General features: G+C 56.4%; 1 protein-coding gene across 1 annotated transcript; it reads left to right on the plus strand.

The window, feature by feature from the left end:
- Positions 1-9377: 9377 nt before the first annotated feature.
- On the plus strand, positions 9378-22964 carry PIGA (phosphatidylinositol glycan anchor biosynthesis class A). Its single transcript, XM_061577248.1, has 8 exons — positions 9378-9551; positions 16148-16736; positions 17613-18105; positions 19165-19297; positions 19892-20024; positions 21069-21275; positions 22242-22433; positions 22959-22964. The coding sequence occupies exons 1-8, from the start codon at positions 9535-9537 to the stop codon at positions 22962-22964; spliced, it is 1770 nt and encodes a 589-aa protein (XP_061433232.1). The 5' UTR covers positions 9378-9534.
- The last annotated feature ends 1277 nt before the right edge of the window (positions 22965-24241 follow it).

Below are 24241 nucleotides of genomic sequence, written 5' to 3' on the forward strand. Positions count from 1 at the left end.
TCACGCGATTTTGGACGATTTTTGACCCCCCCCTCGAATATGACGTCACAAAGCTCGGGCCCTCCCCCCCCAAAACCATATTTCCATTTTGAAAATGCAACATGCTTAAAATCGCTTTAAACTATTGTCATTGTAGTGCGTATTTAATGTGGCGCTGCACTCTGATGTTGTAGGAAAAAACATTTATTAAAAAGTCTATTTATCTGCTTGGTTCTTTCGGTAAAGTCGCGTAGAAGGGAAATAAAAATAATAAATATAAAACATAATAAAATACAATTCTCACGACGTTTCGGCCACAACGCAAGCAGCCGTCCTCAGGTGAAGAACAGGTCTGTCGGAAAGACAGTGTCTGAATGTTAGAGGAGGAAGGGCGCTTTGACAAAGGAATTTGCATATCAACAGAGGAATTTAGCATATTTATGAAAAATGCAGATATGGGATTAGTCACTACTTGTGGAATGTGTAAGTGGTGGTGGGGGGGGTCTCAAAGTCATATTATGCTCGTGTATTATGCAGGATTAGCAGTCATAAAGGGAGGAAGTAGGATTAGCAGTAATAAAGGGAGGTACATTTTAATAGTAAGGAGCTGCAGTAGCCAAACCACCACGTAAAAAAAACTAAAATTAAGTAGAACGTGTTGATATAACGTCCCATTTCTCCAACCCGGTCGTGGGTTGTATATTTGGCGTTTGCAGTGTCCTGTCTCCCCGTGGTCGCGTGGATTTTTCTCCGGGTTTTCCCCTCCACATTTTGCATCAATGTCACGCGTTTACAGTATTTGGCCACTGCTATTCATTTCCACGCAATGAGCCATTTCGTTGAGCTATAATTTGTATGGCCATGTCGCTTCTGAACAAGAAGCCAATAGTTTCGTGGGCTTTACCTGGTTAAATAAAATAGTTTATGTTTCATCTGCGGTTTGTTTTATTGACTTTTTTTACCGTTCATATACTTCTAGTTTTGAAGCTTTCGTGACTGCAAGGATTCATATTCTTAGGTTTTTTCGGTAAAGTCACGTAGGTAAAAAAATTAAATTATTAAAAGTAAAATAAAAATAAAATAAAAATCACGACGTTTCGGAGGCAACACAAGCCTCCGTCTTCAGGTGGAACCGTCACAGCACGATAGCTGTATCAAGTGAGAGAAATTCCAAGAAAACAGTCCTTGTATATATACTGGTTGAGGGTATGAGGAGCCAAGGTAGGCACCTGGATATTATAATTGTGAGGTTCGGTGCGGCTGAAGCACGCTGTTAGGAATGAGCCTTTGTTGTGTAGACTCGTGTTGTGTTTTTGTATCGTTTGTTGTGGTGGTCACGTTCTTACCCCCCGTGACCCTACTTGGACATCTTTGTTAAAGCGCCTTGTAGGTCATCGGATTCCTCCTAAGGTCTAAACATTCTCATTCTGACCGGGATGCGTTCGACCCAATCCCCCCCCCCCCCACTTCACGTCTCGTTACAGCTTGGGTGTGACGTCACGACCCAGGTTTAGAGTATTTGCTCGCTCTTCTTGGTTCTTTCGGTAAAGTCACGTAGAATGGAAATAATAAAATAAAACATAATAAAATAATTCTCACGACGTTTCGGCCACAACGCAAACAGGCCTGGTCTTCACCTGAGGACGGCTGCTTGCGTTGTGGCCGAAACGTCGTGAGAATTATTTTATTATGTGTTATTTTATTATTTCCATTCTACGTGACTTTACCGAAAGAACCAAGAAGATGAATCCCTGCAGTCATGAAAGCTTTAAATCGAAATTTATTTGCTCGCTGTTATAAATTGCCACACGATGATAAGTCACTTTGTTTGAGCCATCATTTGTGGCCAGGTCGCTTATAAAAAGTAAAAACTACGTAGCTTAGTTGGCCTTACCTGGTAAAATAACAAAAACATTCTTAATTTGGAGCTTTCGTGACTGCAGGAATTACTCTTTGGTTATTTCGGTAAAGTCACGTATAAAGAGAAAATAATAAATTAAATACTAGCATACGACGTTTCGATTGCAACACAAGCAATCATCATCAGGTATAAATGAAATAGAAACACAAATCTAGTATACTTAGAAATGTAATGTAATACAACAGAGAGTCGGATAACATAACAGTCAACACCCTACCTGGTTGATTACGTTCTTCCTGAGAATGCTAAATTTGAGAGAGAGATGAAACACAGAACCAGAGACATATAGACAGACATATAAGTAGAGACAGATATCACAAAGATACGTCTCTCTCTATATATGTAATTCTGTGATATCTGTCTCTATAGCGTTCTCTAAAGCACGTGTTCATCTTTTTGTCTCGGTGCAATTCCCAGCAATCTGCACCGTTTCAGAATTGCCCCATCAATGTCCATGACAGATGAATATGTAACTATACACGATATAATGACATAATCTAGCCCAATCCACTGCTGGATGAAAGCCACCCCTTGCCTTTCAGTCGTGTGGTTTTTGTTTTAAATGATCATTATCATTCTTCTTCTGTGCTTTCGTCACTCGATCGCCACCAAGGGTGGCACAGTCGAGTTTTTTACAATCGGGTTTGTCTTTTATATTAAACCCGATCATCTGAGATTGGGAGAAATTCGGTTTAATTGGTTCTAATTGCAGAACCGCACTTCGCCAACTTCTCACCGATGGGCTTCATCCATTCCAAGCTAAGGAACTCACTGGCGCCCACGACTGTGGAGGAGAAGCTCGTGTTCATCAAGACCAACCTGCCCGCCGCATTCTACGACTACCCCGTGCCCGACGGCCCCCCGAGTACGACAGCAGCACCGACGAGGAAGCAGCCTAAGCCTTGGATCAGAGTTTCGTATTCATTAAACCAGGTTTTAATTCCCCGAAATCGGGTTTAATTGTATTAATGAAAAAAACCCGATGCCTGCCGCTGGAAAAATCGGGTTTTTTCCACCCATGGACACAGCAGACAAAACGAGATGCAGGGAGACTCTGGGAAGATTCGGTGAGATACGGGGATATGGGAGATACGGGGATATGGGAGACACGGGGATATGGGAGACACGGGAGCTGCGAACACAGGGAGGGACACGCGAGATGCGGGAGACAGGAGCACAGAAGATAATGAAGATGAGGGGACACAGGGCTCCGTGATGGTGAGATGTTAACTACCTCGCCTGGTATGCAGGAGATCGTGGGTTTGATCCCAACCCTGACGCCTGCTGTTGCTGTATATTTGGAGTTTGCGTCTCTCTGCGTTGTGAGATGTTAACTACCTCGCCTGGTATGCAGGAGGTCGTGGGTTTGATCCCAACCCTGACGCCTGCCGCTGGAACAATCGGGTTTTTCCCACCGATGTTCATCGTGTTTGTCGCGATAAGCACCGTGGCACCGCTACAAACCCCCAGCTATAAATAAGACGCCCGTCTGTTGTAAATGCCGGCAATAGAGTTTGACATCGACTTACGACACAGCTGCATTTACATTCACACCGAGTTCTTCACCCAATGGGCATTCAGCAACTGACATTGACGATTTATCACATCTGATGTGCGTTTTTTAAATATATACAATATAACTCCATGGCGAGTCTGTGGTTCTCTGTGCGAGTCTTTTGGGATTGGATGAGTTTGTGAGCCACGACGTCTATCGCTGCGTCAGTGTGAGTCTGCGTGTCCACGTGGGCCTCACGCACTCACAGAGATGTACACATTCGCAGAAGCCCATAGGCTAACACATGCATATATCCTGACATAAACATCCGCGTATATCCTGAGATACACAATTATATATCCTGAGACACACGAAGAGACTTCCACACTCAGAAACCTGTAAACCCACACGAACCCAGAGGCTCGCACAGAGACCCAATAGACCTACATAGAGACCCATAAACTACCTGGATACCTTCTTTATTGTTTTATTTTTATCATTTTATTATTTCCCTTCTACGTGACTTTACCGAAAGAACCCAGAATACCTAGAGACTCTTAAACTCCCATAGAAACTCATCCGTGGTCTCAGCATGGTTGGCATTGGCCCTGATGTAAGGAATTAAATACCAGCCCCACCCCCGTGTTGATCACCCAACACCCCTCGTGTGCAGTTGCACCGCCTGCGTTCTCGGTGACCGCATCGCGGGACCTGGCGCCCAACAGAAGCTGTAAACGGCGGCCGCGTCTCCGGTCATAAAGGCGCCGTCGCGCGGGGCAATCGGCGGAGTGACCTTCACTCCCCCAGGCACCGACGATTTCCACAGCGTCCAACGCCTCCCTCGTTACGACGACGTTGTCAAAGGTCACTTTGCTCAGCAGCAGCGGCAGTAGCAGCAGCAGCAGTATCATGATCATCCGCAGGAGTTTCGCGATCATCAGCAGCAGCAGCATGATCATCCGCAGGAGTTTCACGATCATCATCAGCAGCAGCATGATCATCCGCAGGAGTTTCACGATCATCATCAGCAGCAGCATGATCATCCGCAGGAGTTTCACGATCATCATCAGCAGCAACAGCATGATCATCCGCAGGAGTTTCGCGATCATCAGCAGCAGCAGCATGATCATCCGCAGGAGTTTCACGATCATCATCAGCAGCAGCATGATCATCCGCAGGAGTTTCACGATCATCATCAGCAGCAGCAGCGTGATCATCCGCAGGAGTTTCACGATCATCATCAGCAGCAACAGCATGATCATCCGCAGGAGTTTCACGATCATCAGCAGCAGCAGCATGATCATCCGCAGGAGTTTCATGATCATCAGCAGCAGCAGCAGCATGATCATCCGCAGGAGTTTCACGATCATCATCAGCAGCAGCAGCATGATCATCCGCAGGAGTTTCACGATCATCATCAGCAGCAACAGCATGATCATCCGCAGGAGTTTCACGATCATCAGCAGCAGCAGCAAAAGGATCATCCGCAGGAGTTTCACGATCATCATCAGCAACAGCATGATCATCCGCAGGAGTTTCGCGATCATCAGCAGCAGCAGCAAAAGGATCATCCGCAGGAGTTTCACGATCATCAGCAGCAGCAGCATGATCGTCCGCAGGAGTTTCACGATCATCATCAGCAGCATGATCATCCGCAGGAGTTTCACGATCATCATCATCATCACCAGCAGCAGCAGCATTACTAAACTCGCTGGCGTCTGCAATACGCAATGAGTTTTGGCATTCGTTGCTACACTCTTATGAATCTCTGAGCTTATGGATCTCTGTATGAAACTGCGGGTCTCTATGTGAGGTCTCTCGGGATATGGGTCTCTTTGCAGGTATATTGGGGTCTCTGCGTGAGTCTCTGCGGTTTGTGTGGGTTAACGGGTCTTTTGAGTTTGGGTCTCTGTGTATCTCAGGATATATATTATGTGAGCCTATGGGCCGCTGTGGTTGAGTGTATCAGTTGGTACACTCAGCCACGTGGAACACGGAGTAAACCCGCTGTGGTTTGCGCTCCTCACGACACGAAATCTCTCTCTGCTGAAGCTCTCTCTGGTCGCGGATAGCAGACCTCGACATCGGCATTGAGCTCCTGAAGATGTTGCTGGCATACGCAAGAAGATATACGTAGGGACACACGGAGACTCATAGAGATACATTAAGACCCATGAAGATGGATATATAGTGCATTAAAGATACGCCACAAAAGCGTGATTAATGACCATGTAATGTAACCTATGGACCACAGAGTAAACACACGGATGCGTTTAAGAGAGCCACAGAGACACACAGAGATAGCACATTCAAGACAAGCTACAGCGGGGCGATTGTGGCCATTGATGCCAGGTAGTAAGGGGCCGTCCATAAATGACGTCACGCACCTGGGGGGGGGGGGTCAGACATTTGTGACGATGTGTGACGAGAGAGGGGGGGTTTGAGAAATGTGACGTCACATCAAAATGCGCAACTTTAAATAAATATAGACAACACGTTCTACTTAATTAAATAGACTTTCTAATAAATGTTTTCTCCTACAACATCAGAGTGCAGCGCCACATTAAATACGCACTACAATGACAATAGTTTAAAGCGATTTGAAGCATGTTTTATTTTTTTTGGGGGGGGGGGCAGAACTTTGTGACGTCATATTTGAGGGGGGATGACTTTTTGTCTATAAATGACGTCACGCGATTTTTTGTCCATAAATGACGTCACGCGATTTTAGGGGCCGTCCATAAATGACGTCACGCGATTTTAGGGGCCGTCCATAAATGACGTCACGCGATTTTGGACGATTTTTGACCCCCCCCCCCATCGTCACACGGCGCATTTCTATGTGACGTCACATTTCTCAACCCCCCCCCCCTATGTGCGTGACGTCATTTATGGACGGCCCCTAACTCTGCTACTGCCACGTGGAGTTGAGGCTAATCAGCTGTTGCCTTCGTTGCCCTGGCAACCGCTAACGGTTGCCAGGGGGGGGGGGGGGGGGCTGACGGGGGGCGTGGTGGTGCGAGGGGCTGGTGACCCCCCCCCCCCCCATTGTTATACCCACCAATTCACTCCTCACCCCATCTCCCTCACCACTCACCACACCCCATCTCCCTCACCTCTCACCATCTCCCTCACCACTCACCATCTCCCTCACCTCTCACCATCTCCCTCACCACTCACCATCTCCCTCACCACTCACCACACCCCATCTCCCTCACCTCTCACCATCTCCCTCACCACTCACCATCTCCCTCACCACTCACCATCTCCCTCACCACTCACCACTCACCATCTCCCTCACCACTCACCATCTCCCTCACCACTCACCATCACCCTCACCACTCACCATCTCCCTCACCACTCACCTCTCACCATCTCCCTCACCACTCACCACACCCCATCTCCCTAACCTCTCACCATCTCCCTCACCACTCACCATCTCCCTCACCACTCACCATCTCCCTCACCACTCACCATCTCCCTAACCTCTCACCATCTCCCTCACCACTCACCTCTCACCATCTCCCTCACCACTCACCATCTCCCTCACCACTCACCATCTCCCTAACCTCTCACCATCTCCCTAACCTCTCACCATCTCCCTCACCTCTCACCATCTCCCTCACCTCTCACCATCTCCCTCACCTCTCACCATCTCCCTCACCTCACCCCATCTCCCTCACCTCTCACCATCTCCCTCACCACTCACCATCTCCCTCACCACTCACCATCTCCCTCACCTCACCCCATCTCCCTCACCTCTCACCATCTCCCTCACCACTCACCATCTCCCTCACCTCTCACCATCTCCCTCACCTCACCCCATCTCCCTCACCTCTCACCATCTCCCTCACCACTCACCATCTCCCTCACCTCTCACCATCTCCCTCACCTCACCCCATCTCCCTCACCTCTCACCATCTCCCTCACCACTCACCATCTCCCTCACCTCTCACCATCTCCCTCACCTCACCCCATCTCCCTCACCTCTCACCATCTCCCTCACCACTCACCATCTCCCTCACCACTCACCATCTCCCTCACCACTCACCATCTCCCTCACCTCTCACCATCTCCCTCACCACTCACCATCTCCCTCACCACTCACCATCTCCCTCACCACTCACCATCTCCCTCACCACTCACCATCTCCCTCACCACTCACCATCTCCCTCACCTCTCACCATCTCCCTCACCACTCACCATCTCCCTCACCACTCACCATCTCCCTCACCACTCACCATCTCCCTCACCACTCACCATATCCCTCACCACTCACCATCTCCCTCACCACTCACCTCACCCCATCTCCCTCACCACTCACCACTCTCCCTCACCACTCACCATCTCCCTCACCACTCACCATCTCCCTCACCACTCACCTCTCACCATCTCCCTCACCACTCACCATCTCCCTCACCACTCACCATCTCCCTCACCACTCACCTCACCCCATCTCCCTCACCACTCACCATCTCCCTCACCTCTCACCATCTCCCTCACCACTCACCATCTCCCTCACCACTCACCATCTCCCTCACCACTCACCATCTCCCTCACCTCTCACCATCTCCCTCACCACTCACCTCACCCCATCTCCCTCACCACTCACCACTCTCCCTCACCTCTCACCATCTCCCTCACCACTCACCATCTCCCTCACCACTCACCATCTCCCTCACCTCTCACCATCTCCCTCACCACTCACCTCACCCCATCTCCCTCACCACTCACCATCTCCCTCACCTCTCACCATCTCCCTCACCACTCACCACTCTCCCTCACCACTCACCATCTCCCTCACCTCTCACCATCTCCCTCACCTCTCACCATCTCCCTCACCACTCACCATCTCCCTCACCTCACCCCATCTCCCTCACCACTCACCATCTCCCTCACCACTCACCACTCTCCCTCACCTCTCACCATCTCCCTCACCACTCACCATCTCCCTCACCTCTCACCATCTCCCTCACCACTCACCTCACCCCATCTCCCTCACCACTCACCACTCTCCCTCACCTCTCACCATCTCCCTCACCACTCACCATCTCCCTCACCACTCACCATCTCCCTCACCACTCACCATCACCCTCACCACTCACCATCACCCTCACCACTCACCATCTCCCTCACCACTCACCATCTCCCTCACCACTCACCTCACCCCATCTCCCTCACCACTCACCATCTCCCTCACCACTCACCATCTCCCTCACCACTCACCTCACCCCATCTCCCTCACCACTCACCATCTCCCTCACCACTCACCATCTCCCTCACCACTCACCATCTCCCTCACCACTCACCATCTCCCTCACCACTCACCATCTCCCTCACCACTCACCATCTCCCTCACCACTCACCATCTCCCTCACCACTCACCTCACCCCATCTCCCTCACCACTCACCATCTCCCTCACCACTCACCATCTCCCTCACCACTCACCTCTCACCATCTCCCTCACCACTCACCATCTCCCTCACCACTCACCTCACCCCATCTCCCTCACCACTCACCATCTCCCTCACCTCTCACCATCTCCCTCACCACTCACCACTCTCCCTCACCACTCACCATCTCCCTCACCTCTCACCATCTCCCTCACCTCTCACCATCTCCCTCACCACTCACCATCTCCCTCACCTCACCCCATCTCCCTCACCACTCACCATCTCCCTCACCACTCACCACTCTCCCTCACCTCTCACCATCTCCCTCACCACTCACCATCTCCCTCACCTCTCACCATCTCCCTCACCACTCACCTCACCCCATCTCCCTCACCACTCACCACTCTCCCTCACCTCTCACCATCTCCCTCACCACTCACCATCTCCCTCACCACTCACCATCTCCCTCACCACTCACCATCACCCTCACCACTCACCATCACCCTCACCACTCACCATCTCCCTCACCACTCACCATCTCCCTCACCACTCACCTCACCCCATCTCCCTCACCACTCACCATCTCCCTCACCACTCACCATCTCCCTCACCACTCACCATCACCCTCACCTCTCTCCCTCCCTCACTAAGCGCTCCTCTCGTTAGTCACGTGGGCACGCAGTCGGCTCGACGCTGTGGAAGGCGAGTGACGTAATCGCGCAGGAGAGCGCGCGAGGGCGACGAAATGACGTCATCGCCAAGGTAACGCTGACACACGCGGTGACGTCATCGCGAAGATGACGCTTACGCACGCGGTGACGTCATTGCCGGCATTTGCGCGTTCTTGAGCCAGGAAGCCAAGCCCGCAAGTTTTTTTTCAAGTTTTTTTCAAGTTTCATGCATTAGGTGTAGCCCTGTGAGCCATCCGGCTCTTGAATCGGGTGCAACCGCAACAAACAAAAAACAAAAACATGAACAAGAAAACATCTTAAAGTGAATATGTGACTAAGTGCAAACAGAAAATCCAAGAAAAGACAGCAAAACATTGCAGAAAAAGCACCGTACACCAACGCTGTGTCAAAAATCCTAAAACTTGGGTCGTCGTATAATTATCATGTAACTGTAAGTCATGCGTAGCGTATAACTCTACAAGGTGGTCCAGATGTCTCGTGGCCCTCATTGAATTCTCAAAAACTTAAATAAACATTTAAGGTTTATTTAAAACAGAAATGAATGTTGCGGAGCGAATAAACATGTTACGGATCAATTAATTGGGGGGTCACAAGACATCTGGAACACCCTGTACACTAAATGATAAGGGGCCGTCCATAAATGACGTCACGCTATTTTGTACGATTTTTGACCCCCCCCCCCCCCATCGTCACAGGGCGTCACAAAAAGTCAGACCCCCCCCCATCATATATGACGTCACAAAGCTCTGCCCCCCCCCCCAAATTAAACATGCTTCAAATCGCTTTAAACTATTGTCATTGTAGTGCGTATTTAATGTGACGCTGCACTCTGATGTTGTAGGATAATTTTTTTTATTAAAAAGTCTATTTAATTAAGTAGAATGTGTTGTCTATATTGATTTAAAGTTGCGAATTTTGACGTGACGTCACAATTCTCAAACCCCACCCTCTCCCCCTCGTCACACATCGTCACAAATGTCTGACCCCTCCCCCCAGGTGCGTGACGTCATTTATGGACGGCCCCAAAGCTTCTTTGCTGGTCAGGTCGCTTCTAAAAAAATAACAAGTGAAAGCTCAGTGGACTTTACCTGCTAAGACGAATAGTTTAGTTGCATTTGTGTATCTGCTGACCTTACCTAGACATTGCACTCACATCGTGTTTTAAAAAATCCTTTATATTAAGTTCACTTGCTTGCTTGCGCGCTTACGACCGTGCAAATCTTTCGCTCGTTTTTTAACCCACTTCCCGTGATCCAATCGAGCTGACATTTTGCACACAGACTCGTTGTGCGTGACAATTTATTTTCGTGAAAAAATGTTGCAAAATTTTACACTTTCTAGGACAAAAATATTATATTTAATTACCAATTGCTTATTGGTGGCAGGCAATCATCTGACCCATAGGTGGCAGCCATCTCAAGCCAGAGGACGAGATGACTCTAGCCGCCACGCATATAAAGGATTTGTAGTAAAAAACTTTGTTTTTACGGGTTAATTTTTTATTGTTTGTTGTTGTAACGTTCTGACCCGCCCCTATTCAACTCGTGTGAAACATAGCTTCATAGCTCATTCGATGCCTCCAGTATTCATATATTCAGATTTTTTTTTAACTGTAGTTTATTTGTATATACATTTTATGTTAAGCTTTCGTGACTGCAGGGATTCATATTATTGGTTCTTTCGGTAAAGTCACGTAGAAGGGAAATAATAAAAGAATAAAAATAAAACATAATAAAATTCCCACGACGTTTCGACTGCAACACCAGCAGATGATGACTTTACCGAAACAACCAATAATATTTTTATATAAAGAAAATTTTTTATGTTTTATTTTTATTATTTTATTACTTCCCTTCTACGTGACTTTACCGAAAGAACCAAGAAGATGAATCCCTGCAGTCACGAAAGCTTTAAATCGAAATTTTTATATATTCTTGCAGTCACGAAAGCTTCAAATCTAGAATATTTGTTTAAGTTTACCTTTCCTATACTTTGCACTCATGTTTTTGTATTGTTTGTTGTAGCGTTATAACCCCCCCCCCCCCTGCTTTACTGGACATCAGTGCAAAAAGAGCTTTACAGCTCACCGGATTCCTTCGCTACCCATACGAAGATGGCGGCCGCCTCGCGACTCCACCCGCCATCTTGGTACGGGCTAAGCGAGAGACGGGGGGAGGGGAGGGGGTGGAGTGTTTTCGTGACGTCACGCGTACGGCGAGTCGCGAGGGACCAAAACGCGTTTCGGCGTCGCACGCCTGGACGCGGAAGACGCTCCGATCACGTTTGAGCCCCGACCGAGAGAGCGTTGCCTCCTTTAATTTTCACTTTAAACTTTCGTGACTGCACGAATTCATATTCTTGTTTCTTTCGGTAAAGTCACGTAGATAGAAAACAAAAAAATAACGAAGCATTAGAAAATAAAAATTATTAAATGAAATTTTTATAATATTTTTTTGGTTTTATAATTTTTCTTTTATTTTTCTATTTTACGTGACTTTACCGAAAGAACCGGGAATTCGTCGCCTGCCTCCCCATCAACGTCTCGCGGCGTCTCCGACGAAGCCTCCACCCCCCGCTCCGTGCGAGTGGCGGAGCCGACGGCTCACTGACGACTCGGGTGAGTGGTGAGGGGTGAGTGGTGAGTAGTCCTGGTGAGTGGTGCTGGTGAGGGGTGAGTGGTGAGTGGCGAGGGGTGAGTGGTGAGTGGTGAGGGGTGAGTGGTGAGTGGTGAGTGGTGAGTGGCGAGGGGTGAGTGGTGAGGGGTGAGTGGTGAGGGGTGAGTGGTGAGGGGTGAGTGGTGAGGGGTGAGTGGTGAGTAGTCCTGGTGAGTGGTGCTGGTGAGGGGTGAGTGGCGAGGGGTGAGGGGTGAGTGGTGAGGGGTGAGTGGTGAGGGGTGAGTGGTGAGGGGTGAGTGGTGAGTGGCGAGGGGTGAGTGGTGAGGGGTGAGTGGTGAGGGGTGAGTGGTGAGGGGTGAGTGGTGAGTAGTCCTGGTGAGTGGTGCTGGTGAGGGGTGAGTGGCGAGGGGTGAGTGGTGAGTGGTGAGGGGGTGAGTGGTGAGGGGTGAGTGGTGAGGGGTGAGTGGTGAGTGGCGAGGGGTGAGTGGTGAGGGGTGAGTGGTGAGGGGTGAGTGGTGAGTGGCGAGGGGTGAGTGGTGAGGGGTGAGTGGTGAGTGGCGAGGGGTGAGTGGTGAGGGGTGAGTGGTGAGGGGTGAGTGGTGAGTGGCGAGTGGGTGAGTGGTGAGGGGTGAGTGGTGAGGGGTGAGTGGTGAGTGGTGAGTGGTGAGGGTGAGGGGTGAGTGGTGAGTGGTGAGGGTGAGTGGTGAGGGTGAGTGGTGAGTGGTGAGGGGTGAGTGGTGAGTGGTGAGGGTGAGTGGTGAGTGGTGAGTGGTGACTGGTGAGCAGTGAGTGGTGATGGTGAGTGGTGAGCGATGAGTGGTGAGTGGTGAGGTGGTGAGTGGCGAGGTGGTGAGTGGTGAGGGGTGAGTGGTGAGTGGTGAGGGGTGAGTGGTGAGGGTGTGAGTGGTGAGTGGCGAGGGGTGAGTGGCGAGTGGTGAGGGGTGAGTGGTGAGGGGTGAGGGGTGAGTGGTGAGTGGTGAGGGGTGAGTGGCGAGGGGCGAGTGGCGAGTGGCGAGGGGCGAGGGGCGAGGGGCGAGTGGTGACTGGCGAGGGGTGAGTGGCGAGTGGCGAGGGGCGAGTGGCGAGGGGTGAGGGGCGAGTGGTGAGTGGCGAGTGGCGAGGGGTGAGGGGCGAGTGGCGAGTGGCGAGGGGCGAGTGGCGAGTGGTGAGGGTGAGTGGTGAGTGGTGAGGGGTGAGTGGTGAGGGGTGAGTGGTGAGTGGTGAGGGGCGAGTGGCGAGTGGTGAGGGGCGAGTGGTGAGGGGTGAGGGGTGAGTGGTGAGTGGTGAGGGGCGAGTGGCGAGGGGCGAGTGGCGAGTGGCGAGTGGTGAGGGGTGAGTGGAGAGTGGTGAGGGGTGAGTGGTGAGTGGTGAGGGGTGAGTGGTGAGTGGCGAGGGGCGAGTGGCGAGTGGCGAGTGGCGAGGGGTGAGTGGTGAGTGGTGAGGGGTGAGTGGTGAGGGGTGAGTGGTGAGTGGTGAGGGGTGAGGGGTGAGGGGTGAGTGGTGAGTGGCGAGGGGCGAGTGGTGAGTGGTGAGGGGTGAGTGGTGAGGGGTGAGTGGTGAGGGTGCTGGTGAGTGGTGAGTGGCGAGGGGTGAGTGGCGAGGGGTGAGTGGTGAGTGGCGAGGGGTGAGTGGTGAGGGGTGAGTGGTGAGTGGTGAGGGGTGAGTAGTGCTGGTGAGGGGTGAGTGGTGAGGGGTGAGTGGTGCTGGTGAGGGGTGAGGGGTGAGGGGTGAGTAGTGCTGGTGAGTGGTGACTGGCGAGGGGTGAGTGGTGCTGGTGAGTGGTGAGGGGTGAGTGGTGAGTAGTGCTGGTGAGTGGCGAGGGGTGAGGGGTGAGTGGTGAGGGGTGAGTGGTGAGGGGTGAGGGGTGAGTAGTGCTGGTGAGTGGTGACTGGCGAGGGGTGAGTGGTGAGGGGTGAGCGGTGAGTAGTGCTGGTGAGGGGTGAGTGGTGATTGGTGAGGTGTGAGTGGTGAGGGGTGAGTGGTGAGGGGTGAGTGGTGCTGGTGAGGGGTGAGGGGTGAGTGGTGAGTGGTGAGGGGTGAGTGGTGAGTAGTGCTGGTGAGTGGTGAGTGGCGAGGGGTGAGTGGTGAGGGGTGAGTGGTGAGTGGCGAGGGGTGAGTGGTGAGTGGCGAGGGGGGAGTGGTGAGTGGTGAGGGGTGAGTGGTGAGGGGTGAGTGGTGAGGGGTGCTGGTGAGTGGTGAGTGGCGAAGGGTGAGTGGTGAGGGGTGAGTGGTGAGGGGTGAGTGGTGAGTGGCGAGGGGTGAGTGGTGAGTGGCGAGGGGTGAGTGGTGAGTGGTGAGGGGTGAGTGGTGAGGGGTGAGTGGTGAGGGGTGCTGGTGAGTGGTGAGTGGCGAAGGGTGAGTGGTGAGGGGTGAGTGGTGAGGGGTGAGTGGTGAGTGGCGAGGGGTGAGTGGTGAGTGGCGAGGGGTGAGTGGTGAGTAGTGCTGGTGAGGGGTGAGTGGTGAGGGGTGAGTGGTGAGTGGCGAGGGGTGAGTGGTGAGTGGCGAGGGGTGAGTGGTGAGTGGTGAGGGGTGAGTGGTGAGGGGTGAGTGGTGAGGGGTGCTGGTGAGTGGTGAGTGGCGAGGGGTGAGTGGTGAGTAGTGCTGGTGAGGGGTGAGTGGTGCTGGTGAGTGGTGAGGGGTGAGGGGTGAGTGGTGCTGGTGAGGAGTGAGTGGTGCTGGTGAGTGGTGAGGGGTGAGTGGTGAGTAGTGCTGGTGAGGGGTGAGGGGTGAGTGGTGCTGGTGAGGGGTGAGTGGTGCTGGTGAGGGGTGAGTGGTGAGGGGTGGTGAGTGGTGAGGGGTGAGTGGTGAGTAGCGCTGGTGAGGGGTGAGTGGTGAGTGGTGGTGAGGGGTGAGGGGTGGTGAGTGGTGAGGGGTGAGTGGTGCTGGTGAGGGGTGCTGGTGAGTAGCGCTGGTGAGGGGTGGTGAGGGGTGCTGGTGAGTGGTGAGGGGTGAGTGGTGAGGGGTGGTGAGGGGTAAGTGGTGCTGGTGAGGGGTGAGTTGGTGAGTTGGTGAGTGGTGAGGGATGAGGGGTGAGTGGTGCTGGTGAGGGATGAGGGGTGAGTGGCGCTGGTGAGGGGTGAGTGGTGAGGGGTGGTGAGGGGTGAGTGGTGCTGGTGAGGGGTGAGTGGTGAGTGGTGAGGGGTGGTGAGGGGTGAGTGGTGAGTGGTGAGGGGTGAGTGGTGCTGGTGAGGGGTGGTGAGGGGTGAGGGGTGGTGAGGGGTGAGTGGTGAGTGGTGAGGGGTGGTGAGGGGTGAGTGGTGAGGGGTGGTGAGGGGTGAGTGGTGCTGGTGAGGGGTGAGTGGTGAGTGGTGAGGGGTGGTGAGGGGTGAGTGGTGAGTGGTGAGGGGTGGTGAGGGGTGAGTGGTGAGTGGTGAGGGGTGGTGAGGGGTGAGTGGTGAGTGGTGAGGGGTGGTGAGGGGTGAGTGGTGCTGGTGAGGGGTGAGTGGTGCTGGTGAGGGTTGAGTGGTGAGGGGTGGTGAGGGGTGAGTGGTGAGGGGTGGTGAGGGGTGAGTGGTGCTGGTGAGGGGTGAGTGGTGAGTGGTGAGGGGTGGTGAGGGGTGAGTGGTGAGGGGTGGTGAGGGGTGAGTGGTGCTGGTGAGTGGTGAGTGCTGTTCGCGAGCAAGCGACACGTGGGTGGGCCGCACCACGCCCGGCCGCCTTTGTCTCCCCAGTGGCGATGTTTACTGCTCACTGCACCAGGTACTAATTTGAGGCCGAGTCGACCTAGGGGAGGCCCAGGATCGGTTCAGACAATCGTCACGGGTGGTGGTGGCCGTCGGCGGGAAGCGAACTCGGGTCGCCGGGTTCGTAGCGCGCGCTGCGTGGCGCGAACCACGACACTGCAGCTCCCCCAGTACATTGGCAGGGTGACAGTGTGACGGTGTACAGTGTGACGGTGTACAGTGTACAGTGTGACTGACAGTGTGACAGTGTACAGTGTGATGGTGTACAGTGTGACTGACAGTGTACAGTGTACAGTGCGACGGACAGTGTACAGTGTACGGTGTGACGGACAGTGTACAGTGTGACAGTGTGACTGTGTGACTGACAGTGTGACAGTGGATCCGGCGGAGATGGAGCGAGGGACGGATCCGGTGGAGATGGAGCGAGGGACGGATCCGGTGGAGATGGAGCGAGGGACGGATCCGGTGGAGATGGAGCGAGGGACGGATCCGGTGGAGATGGAGCAAGGGACGGATCCGGTGGAGATGGAGCGAGGGACGGATCCGGCGGAGATGGAGCGAGGGACTCATCCGTCGGAGATGGAGGGAGGGACGGAGCCGGTGGAGATGGAGGGAGGGACGGAGCCGGTGGAGATGGAGCGAGGGATGGATCCGGCGGAGATGGAGCGAGGGAAGGAGCCAGAGGAGATGGAGCGAGGGACTCATCCGTCGGAGACGGAGCAGCAGCAGCAGCAGCGGCGGCGGCAGCAGGAGGAGCAGGAGTCCCCGCCGGGTGACGGGGGCGTGCGCCACCGCGTGTGCATGGTCTCCGACTTCTTCTACCCCAACATGGGCGGCGTGGAAACCCACGTCTACCAGCTGGCGCAGTGCCTCCTGCAGCGGGGCCACGGCGTCACCGTGGTCACGCACGCCTACGGGGACCGCACCGGCGTGCGCCTGCTCACCGGCGGACTCAAGGTGGTGGACCGCCACGTCGCCGGTTCCCGGCCGGCCCGCCTGGCCCCTCCGTTGGCTCTCCCCTCGCGCCGGCCCCTCCGCCGATTTCCCGTCCCTCCCCCGTAGCCCCTTTCGTGGTCTCAAAGTTGCCCTCCCCCATCGCCGTCGCTCGTGCCTCGGCACCTTGTGCGTGCGCACGAACGTGCGTCGCTAATCGGAGGCGCATGGGGGGTTTGGAAGGTCAACAAACTAAACACAACGACAAGCAGTTCTAGAGAAATTAGTTTTGTCAATCGTAGATGATGATGATGATATTTTAAAGTGCGCAGCTCCAGTGGCTTGCTAATCTCGAGAGGGAAGAACGTTCCAGACGGCCGCGTGCTCACGGCCATCTGAGTCGCTCTCTTTGTCAGCTGTGTGGTGCGCCGCGAGTCTGAGGAGGCCGCGTGGGGGTCACCGTGGGGGTCACCGCCTCGTGGGGGTCACCATGAGGGTCACCGCCTCGTGGGGGTCACCGTGGGGGTCACCGCCTCGTGGGGGTCACCGCCGCGTGGGGGTCACCGCCGCGTGGGGGTCACCGCCGCGTGGGGGTCACCGCCTCGTGGGGGTCACCGTGGGGGTCACCGCCGCGTGGGGGTCACCGCCGCGTGGGGGTCACCGCCTCGCGGTGGGCGCGGTGACAGCTCCTTCTCCACGCTCCCACGTGTCACCTCCCCCGTGTACCTCCCCCACGTATCTCCACGCATCTCCCCCCAAGTATCTTCCCCGCGTGTCTCCCCCACGTACCTCCCCCACGTACCTCCCCCACGTACCTCCCCCGCGTGTCACCTCCCCGTTAATCGCTCCCCCCGCGTCCCTCCCCCGCGTGTCATCTGCCTCCCCCACCTACACCCACAGGTGTACTACCTGCCCTTGCGTCCGTTCTACAACGAGGCCACCCCTCCCGCCATCTACCTGAGCCTGCCGCTGCTGCGCTGCGTGTTCGTGCGCGAGCGCGTCACGCTGGTGCACGCTCACTCGGCCTTCTCGTGCCTGGCGCACGACGCACTCTTCCACGCCAAGGCCATGGGCATCCGCACCGTCTTCACGGACCACTCGCTGTTCGGCTTCGCCGACGCCAGCTCGGTGCTCACCAACAAGCTGCTGTGCGTGTCGCTGTGCGACGTGACGCGCGCCGTCTGCGTGTCGCACACGGGCCGCGAGAACACGGCGCTGCGGGCGGGACTGGCGCCCCGCCGCGTCTCCGTGGTGCCCAACGCCGTCGACACTACGAGGTTCCGGCCGCCCGAGTGGCCCAGGGGGGCGGCCGACGGGGAGCCGGACACCGTGGGCAGCCGCAGGCCCGGACGCATCACCGTGGTGGTGGTCAGCCGGTTGGTTTACCGCAAAGGTGAGTGGGGGGTGCGGGGAGAGTTGCGGGGAGGGATTTGGCCGGAAGGAAAAGGAACGTTCGGAGGGTTGGGAGGTGAATGAAGAACAAGTAAACCCGTAAAAACAAAGTGTTTCACTCTAAATCCTTTATATGCGTGGCGGCTAGAGTCCTCTCGTCCTCTGGCTTGAGATGGCTGCCACCTATGGGTCAGATGATTGTCTGCCAGTATTAAACAATTGGTAATTAAATATTTAATTTGTTTTCCCTAAACAGTGTAAAATTTTGGAAAAAAAATTTCACGAACATTAATTGTCACGCACAACGAGTCTGTGTGCAAAATGTCAGCTCGATTGGATCACGGGAAGTGGGTTAAAAAACGACCGAAAGATTTGCACGGTCGTAAGCAAGCAAGCAAGCGAACTTAATATAAAGGATTTAAAAAATCGATGACGTTGATTCGATTGGTTTGTTTATCCGAGAGGTCCACGCCCGAGTCCTGGGAATTCTTTGCGAAGGGTCCTGCTGCTGCCGCTGCTGCCGCTGATGAGTTGTGTTTTTGTATTTTTTTGTATTGTACACGTGGCAAATATATGGACCAGTTCTGGGCCTCCCGTAGGTCCACTCAACCTTAAAAAGTAGTACCTGGTGCAGAACCGGGGGAGACAAAGGCGGCCGGGCGTGGCACTGCTGACCACGCTACCCCGCTCACTAACAGCACTTGCCCCCGCAGTCTGTTAAAGGCTACACGGGGGACCTTTGTCTTTGTGCAGGGAGCGGTAGTGCAGCGGTTAGCGCGCTGCGCTACGAACCCGGCGACCCAGGTTGGATTCCCGCTCACGGCCAACACCGGTGACAGTAATCTGAACCGGTCCTGGACCTCCCCTAGGTCGACTCGGCCTCAAACGAGCACCCGGTGTGGTGTGTAGTAAACGTCGAAACGTCGCCACTCGGGGAAACAAAGGCGGCTGGGCGTTCGTGGCGCCGGCCCGTGAGCGGCGCTCGTCCCGGCGGCGGTCCGTGTAAGGCCACGCGGGGACACCGCGTGTGCCGCCTGTTGTGCCGCCTGTTGTGCCGCAGGCATCGACCTGCTGGCCGGCATCATCCCGGAGTTGACGGCGCGCCACCCGGACCTGCACTTCCTGGTGGGCGGAGAGGGCCCCAAGCGGCTCGTGCTGGAGGAGCTGCGGGAGCACTACCGCCTCCACGACAGGCAACCGGCTCACGCAAACACAAAGACAAAGCCCCGCCTTTGTCTTTGTGCTTGCCCCAACAGCCTTAACGAACTGTTGGGGCAAGCACTGTTGTTAGCGGGTAGCAGCAGCACCGGTTCAAATAATCGTCACCGGTGGTGTCCGTGAGTGGGAATCGAACTCGGGCCGCCCGGTTCGTAGCGCGGTGTAGCGCTAACCACTGCACTACCGCTCCCCCCACACACACACGGACACACAGACAGCGCGCTAACCACTACACTACCGCTCCCCCCACACACACACACAGACACACAGACAGCGCACTAACCACTACACTACCGCTCCCCAGAGTTAAAATCTTGTAATTCCTGCTGCTCCCCACCCATACACGTGCAGCCACTGAGCTACATCGCTCTGTGGGCCTTACCCTGGCAGGCAAAAAGTAATTGAATGGTTTTTAAAAATAGTCTCGTTTGGTTTTCTAAGAGATACAAGAGTTGCACTTCAGAATCTGCATCTTCGTTTCTACTGGAGGAATCCGACGAGCTCTAAAGCTCTTTGTCACGCGTCCCCCTCCCCCCCCCCTGCCCCCCCGCCCCCCCGTGGTGCTGCAGGGTGCAGCTGCTGGGTGCGCTGAAGCACGGGCAGGTGCGTGACGTCATGGTGCAGGGAGACATCTTCCTGAACCCCTCGCTCACGGAGGCCTTCTGCATGGCCATCGTGGAGGCCGCCAGCTGCGGCCTGCAGGTGGGGCAGGCTGCTTGCCGCTGGCGCTCGCTCACCACTCGCTGCTGGCGCTCGCTGCTCACCGCTCGCTGCTGGCGCTCGCTGCTGGCGCTCGCTGCTGGAGCTCGCTGCTGGTGCTCGCTGCTGGAGCTCGCTGCTGGAGCTTGCTCCTTGCGCTCGCTGCTGGAGCTCGCTGCTAGCGCTCGCTGCTGGTGCTCGCTGCTGGAGCTTGCTGCTGGTGCTCGCTGCTGGAGCTTGCTCCTTGCGCTCGCTTCTAGCGCTCGCTGCTGGAGCTCGCTGCTGGCGCTCGCTGCTGGTGCTCGCTGCTGGTGCTCGCTGCTGGTGCTCGCTCCTTGCGCTCGCTGCTGGAGCTCGCTGCTGGTGCTCGCTGCTGGTGCTCGCTGCTGGCGCTCGCTGCTGGCGCTCGCTGCTGGAGCTCGCTGCTGGCGCTCGCTGCTGGCGCTCGCTGCTGGCGCTCGCTGCTGGAGCTCGCTGCTGGCGCTCGCTGCTGGCGCTCGCTGCTGGTGCTCGCTGCTGGCGCTTGCTCCTTGCGCTCGCTGCTGGCGCTCGCTGCTGGCGCTCGCTCCTTGCGCTCGCTGCTGAAGCTCGCTGCTAGCGCTCGCTGCTGGTGCTCGCTGCTGGCGCTCGCTGGTGGCGCTCGCTGCTAGCGCTCGCTGCTGAAGCTCGCTGCTAGCGCTCGCTGCTGGTGCTCGCTGCTGGCGCTCGCCAAACAAACACTCGCACTTGCGCTCGATCGCTCAGAAATATTCGTACTCGCCGCTCACCCGCACACTCACCCGCACACTCACCTCACACCCTTGCTCGCACTCACACCCTCGCTCGCACACACACCCGCACACTCACACCCTTGCTCGCACTCACACCCGCACACTCTCACTGCTCACGCTCACTAAACTCAACTCTCACCCTCGAACTAACTGAACCTCGGACAAACCCGAGTTTCGGGTCGTCGGGACCTCGTCCCAGGGTCCCCGGTGCCGCCCCTGTCCGTAGGACCCCACGTGAACCGGTGCCGCCCCCCCCCCCCCCCCCCCCTGTGCCCAGGTGGTGAGTACGCGTGTCGGGGGGGTGCCGGAGGTGATGCCGGAGGACCTGATGGTGCTCTGCGAGCCGAGCGTGCGGGCGCTGGCGCTGGGCGTGGAGCAGGCGGTGGAGCGGGTGCGTCGCGGCGCCGTGCCGCACCCGGCCACCACGCACGAGCGCGTGGCGCGCCTCTACAACTGGCGCGACGTGGCACGCCGCACCGAGAAGGTGGGGCGGAGACGATGACGGTGGTGGAGGTGGTGGTGGAGGTGGTGGAAGTGGTGGAGATGGTGGTGGAGGTGGTGGTGGTGGTGGTGGTGGAGGCGGTGGAGGCGGTGGAGGCGGTGGTGGTGGTGGAGGAGGTGGTGGTGGAGGTGGTGGTGGTGGTGATGGTGGAGGTGGTGGTGGAGGTGGTGGGGTGGTGAAGGTGGTGGAGGTGGTGAAGGTGGTGAAGGTGGTGGAGGTGGTGGTGGTGGAGGTGGTGGTGGAGGTGGTGGAGGTGGTGGTGACGGTGGTGGAGGTGGTGGTGTTGATGCGGTGGAGCGGTGGTGGAAGTGGTGGTGTTGATGCGGTGGAGCGGTGGTGGAGGTGGCGGCGACGGTGGTGGAGATGGTGGTGTTGATGCGGTGGAGCGGTGGTGGAGGTGGTGGTGTTGATGCGGTGGAGCGGTGGTGGAGGTGGCGGCGACGGTGGTGGAGGTGGTGGTGGTGTTGATGCGGTGGAGCGGTGGTGGAGGTGGTGGTGGTGGTGTTGATGTGGTGGAGCGGTGGTGGAGCAGGTTGGCGCTACGCTGCGCTACGAACCCGGCGACCCGAGTTCGATTCCCGCTCACGGTCAACACCGGTGACGATTGTCTGAACCGGTAATGGGGCCTCCCCTAGGTCGACTCAGCTTCAAATGAACACCTGGCGAGGGGACAAAAAGGCGGCCGGGCGTGGTGCCGGCCACCCGCCCCCTCGTGCGCCACAGTGCCGGCCTTCGTAGGCGCTGCCGCTCGCTAACAGGACTCGCCCCAACAGCCTGTTACAGGCCACACGGGGGGGGGGGATATTTGTCTTTCGGTGGCATTGATGCAAACAGCGCACCGTGCTGCGCCTCCCCGCGCATCTCCTCCCGCGTCTCCCCCCGCATCTCCCTGCATCTCCCCCTCGCCCTTCCCCCCGCCCCCCCCCGCCCCCCGCCGCCCCCCGCCAGGTGTACGACGACGCGGCGCGTGACGCGGCGCTGCCCCTGGGCGAGCGTGTGGAGCGGCTGCTGGAGCAGTGCGGACCCTTCGCGGGCCTCGTGTTCGGCTTCATGGCGCTGCTGGACGTGGTGCTCCTCTTCCTGCTCGACCTCCTCTACCCGCGGCACCTCATCGACGCCGCGCCCGACACCGCGCCCCTCCGGACGGGGGGAGGGGGGGGAGGAGGAGGGGGGGTGGCGGGGGGATCGGGGGGGGAGGAGGGGAGGGGCCGCGGCGAGGGATCGCCGCCGCGGAGCCGGCGGAAGGCGGCGAGGGGTCGTGACCCCCTCGGGGAGGGCGGCAGCGTGAGGTCATGACCCTGGGCTTGACCGGCGCGGGTTAGCCGCTTGTGGTGGTGGCGGTGGGGTTAAGTGCGGGTACCCCCCCCCACCTCCACCCCCTTATTCCGAGAAGACCGAGCCGGCGTGGAAGAGTCGGAATGTTTATTCCGACTGGAAGAATCTGACGAGCTACGAAGCTCTTTGGCACGGATGTCGCGGGTCGGCCAGTACGCCGCGCGGCCTCTCTCTCCGGAGGGCTCTCGCTGCCTCCCGCCCTTCCGCCCGCCAGCAGTGCGGCGGGCGGGCACTTGCAGGGCCGCGCCTGCAACCTCTAGGAGCAAGGCGCCGGGCGCCACGGGGGTACCACCGGGGGTGACCCCCCGGGGTTTGTGTTTTGCACTCCAGGGCTAGTAGTAGTTGTTGTTGTTGTGCAAATTATTATTTGACCCAATTCTCCGTAGCCCCCCTCCCCCCACCGTGTTTTTAAGCACAAGTTCGGGATGCGTCGTCGTATATTCAGGTCGCCGTGCGTGGGAGCGTGAGTGTGCGTGTGAGTGTGAGTGTGCGTGTGCCTGTGTGTGAGCGTGTGTGTGAGCGTGCGTGGGAGCGTGAGTGTGCGTGTGAGTGTGAGTGTGCGTGTGCCTGTGTGTGAGCGTGTGTGTGAGCGTGCGTGGGAGCGTGAGTGTGCGTGTGAGTGTGAGTGTGCGTGTGCCTGTGTGTGAGCGTGTGTGTGAGCGTGCGTGGGAGCGTGAGTGTGCGTGTGCCTGTGTGTGAGCGTGTGTGTGAGCGTGCGTGGGAGCTTGAGTGTGCGTGTGCCTGTGTGTGAGCGTGAGTGTGAGCGTGTGTGTGAGCGTGTGTCTGAGCGCGTGAGCGTGTGTGTGAGCGTGTGTGTGAGTGTGTGTGTGAGTGTGTGAATGTGAGTGTGTGTGAGCGTGTGTGTGAGCGTGTGTGTGAGCGTGTGTGTGAGCGTGTGTGTGAGCGTGCGTGGGAGCTTGAGTGTGCGTGTGCGTGTGTGTGAGCGTGTGTGTGAGCGTGTGTGTGAGCGTGTGTGTGAGCGTGCGTGGGAGCTTGAGTGTGCGTGTGCCTGTGTGTGAGCGTGTGTGTGAGCGTGTGTGTGAGCGTGCGTGGGAGCTTGAGTGTGTGTGAGCGTGTGTGTGAGCGTGTGTGTGAGCGTGTGTGTGAGCGTGTGTGTGAGTGTGTGTGTGAGCGTGCGTGGGAGCTTGAGTGTGCGTGTGTCTGTGTGTGAGCGTGTGTGTGAGCGTGTGTGTGAGCGTGTGTGTGCGTGTGCCTGTGTGTGAGCGTGTGTGTGAGCGTGTGTGTGAGCGTGTGTGTGAGCGTGTGTGTGAGCGTGCGTGGGAGCGTGAGTGTGTGTGTGAGCGTGCGTGGGAGCTTGAGTGTGCGTGTGCCTGTGTGTGAGCGTGCGTGGGAGCGTGTGTGTGAGCGTGCGTGGGAGCGTGAGCGTGTGTGTGAGCGTGCGTGGGAGCGTGAGCGTGTGTGTGAGCGTGCGTGGGAGCTTGAGTGTGCGTGTGCCTGTGTGTGAGCGTGCGTGGGAGCGTGAGTGTGTGTGTGAGCGTGCGTGGGAGCGTGAGTGTGTGTGTGAGCGTGTGTGAGCGTGTGTGTGTGTGTGAGCATGAGCGTGTGTCTGAGCGCGTGAGCGTGTGTGTGAGCGTGTGTGTGAGTGTGTGTGT

The sequence above is a fragment of the Lethenteron reissneri genome, chromosome 63 (assembly GCF_015708825.2).
Source record: "Lethenteron reissneri isolate LAM-NWPU_2019-01 chromosome 63, ASM1570882v1, whole genome shotgun sequence".
Lineage (NCBI taxonomy): Eukaryota > Metazoa > Chordata > Hyperoartia > Petromyzontiformes > Petromyzontidae > Lethenteron > Lethenteron reissneri.

Excerpts from the sequence above, each read along its gene's own strand:
- PIGA (XM_061577248.1), top strand. Across the intron at positions 16,737-17,612 it reads TGCTCACCGGCGGACTCAAG|GTGTACTACCTGCCCTTGCG; the intron begins GTGGTGGACCGC and ends CTACACCCACAG. Across the intron at positions 19,298-19,891 it reads CACTACCGCCTCCACGACAG|GGTGCAGCTGCTGGGTGCGC; the intron begins GCAACCGGCTCA and ends GTGGTGCTGCAG.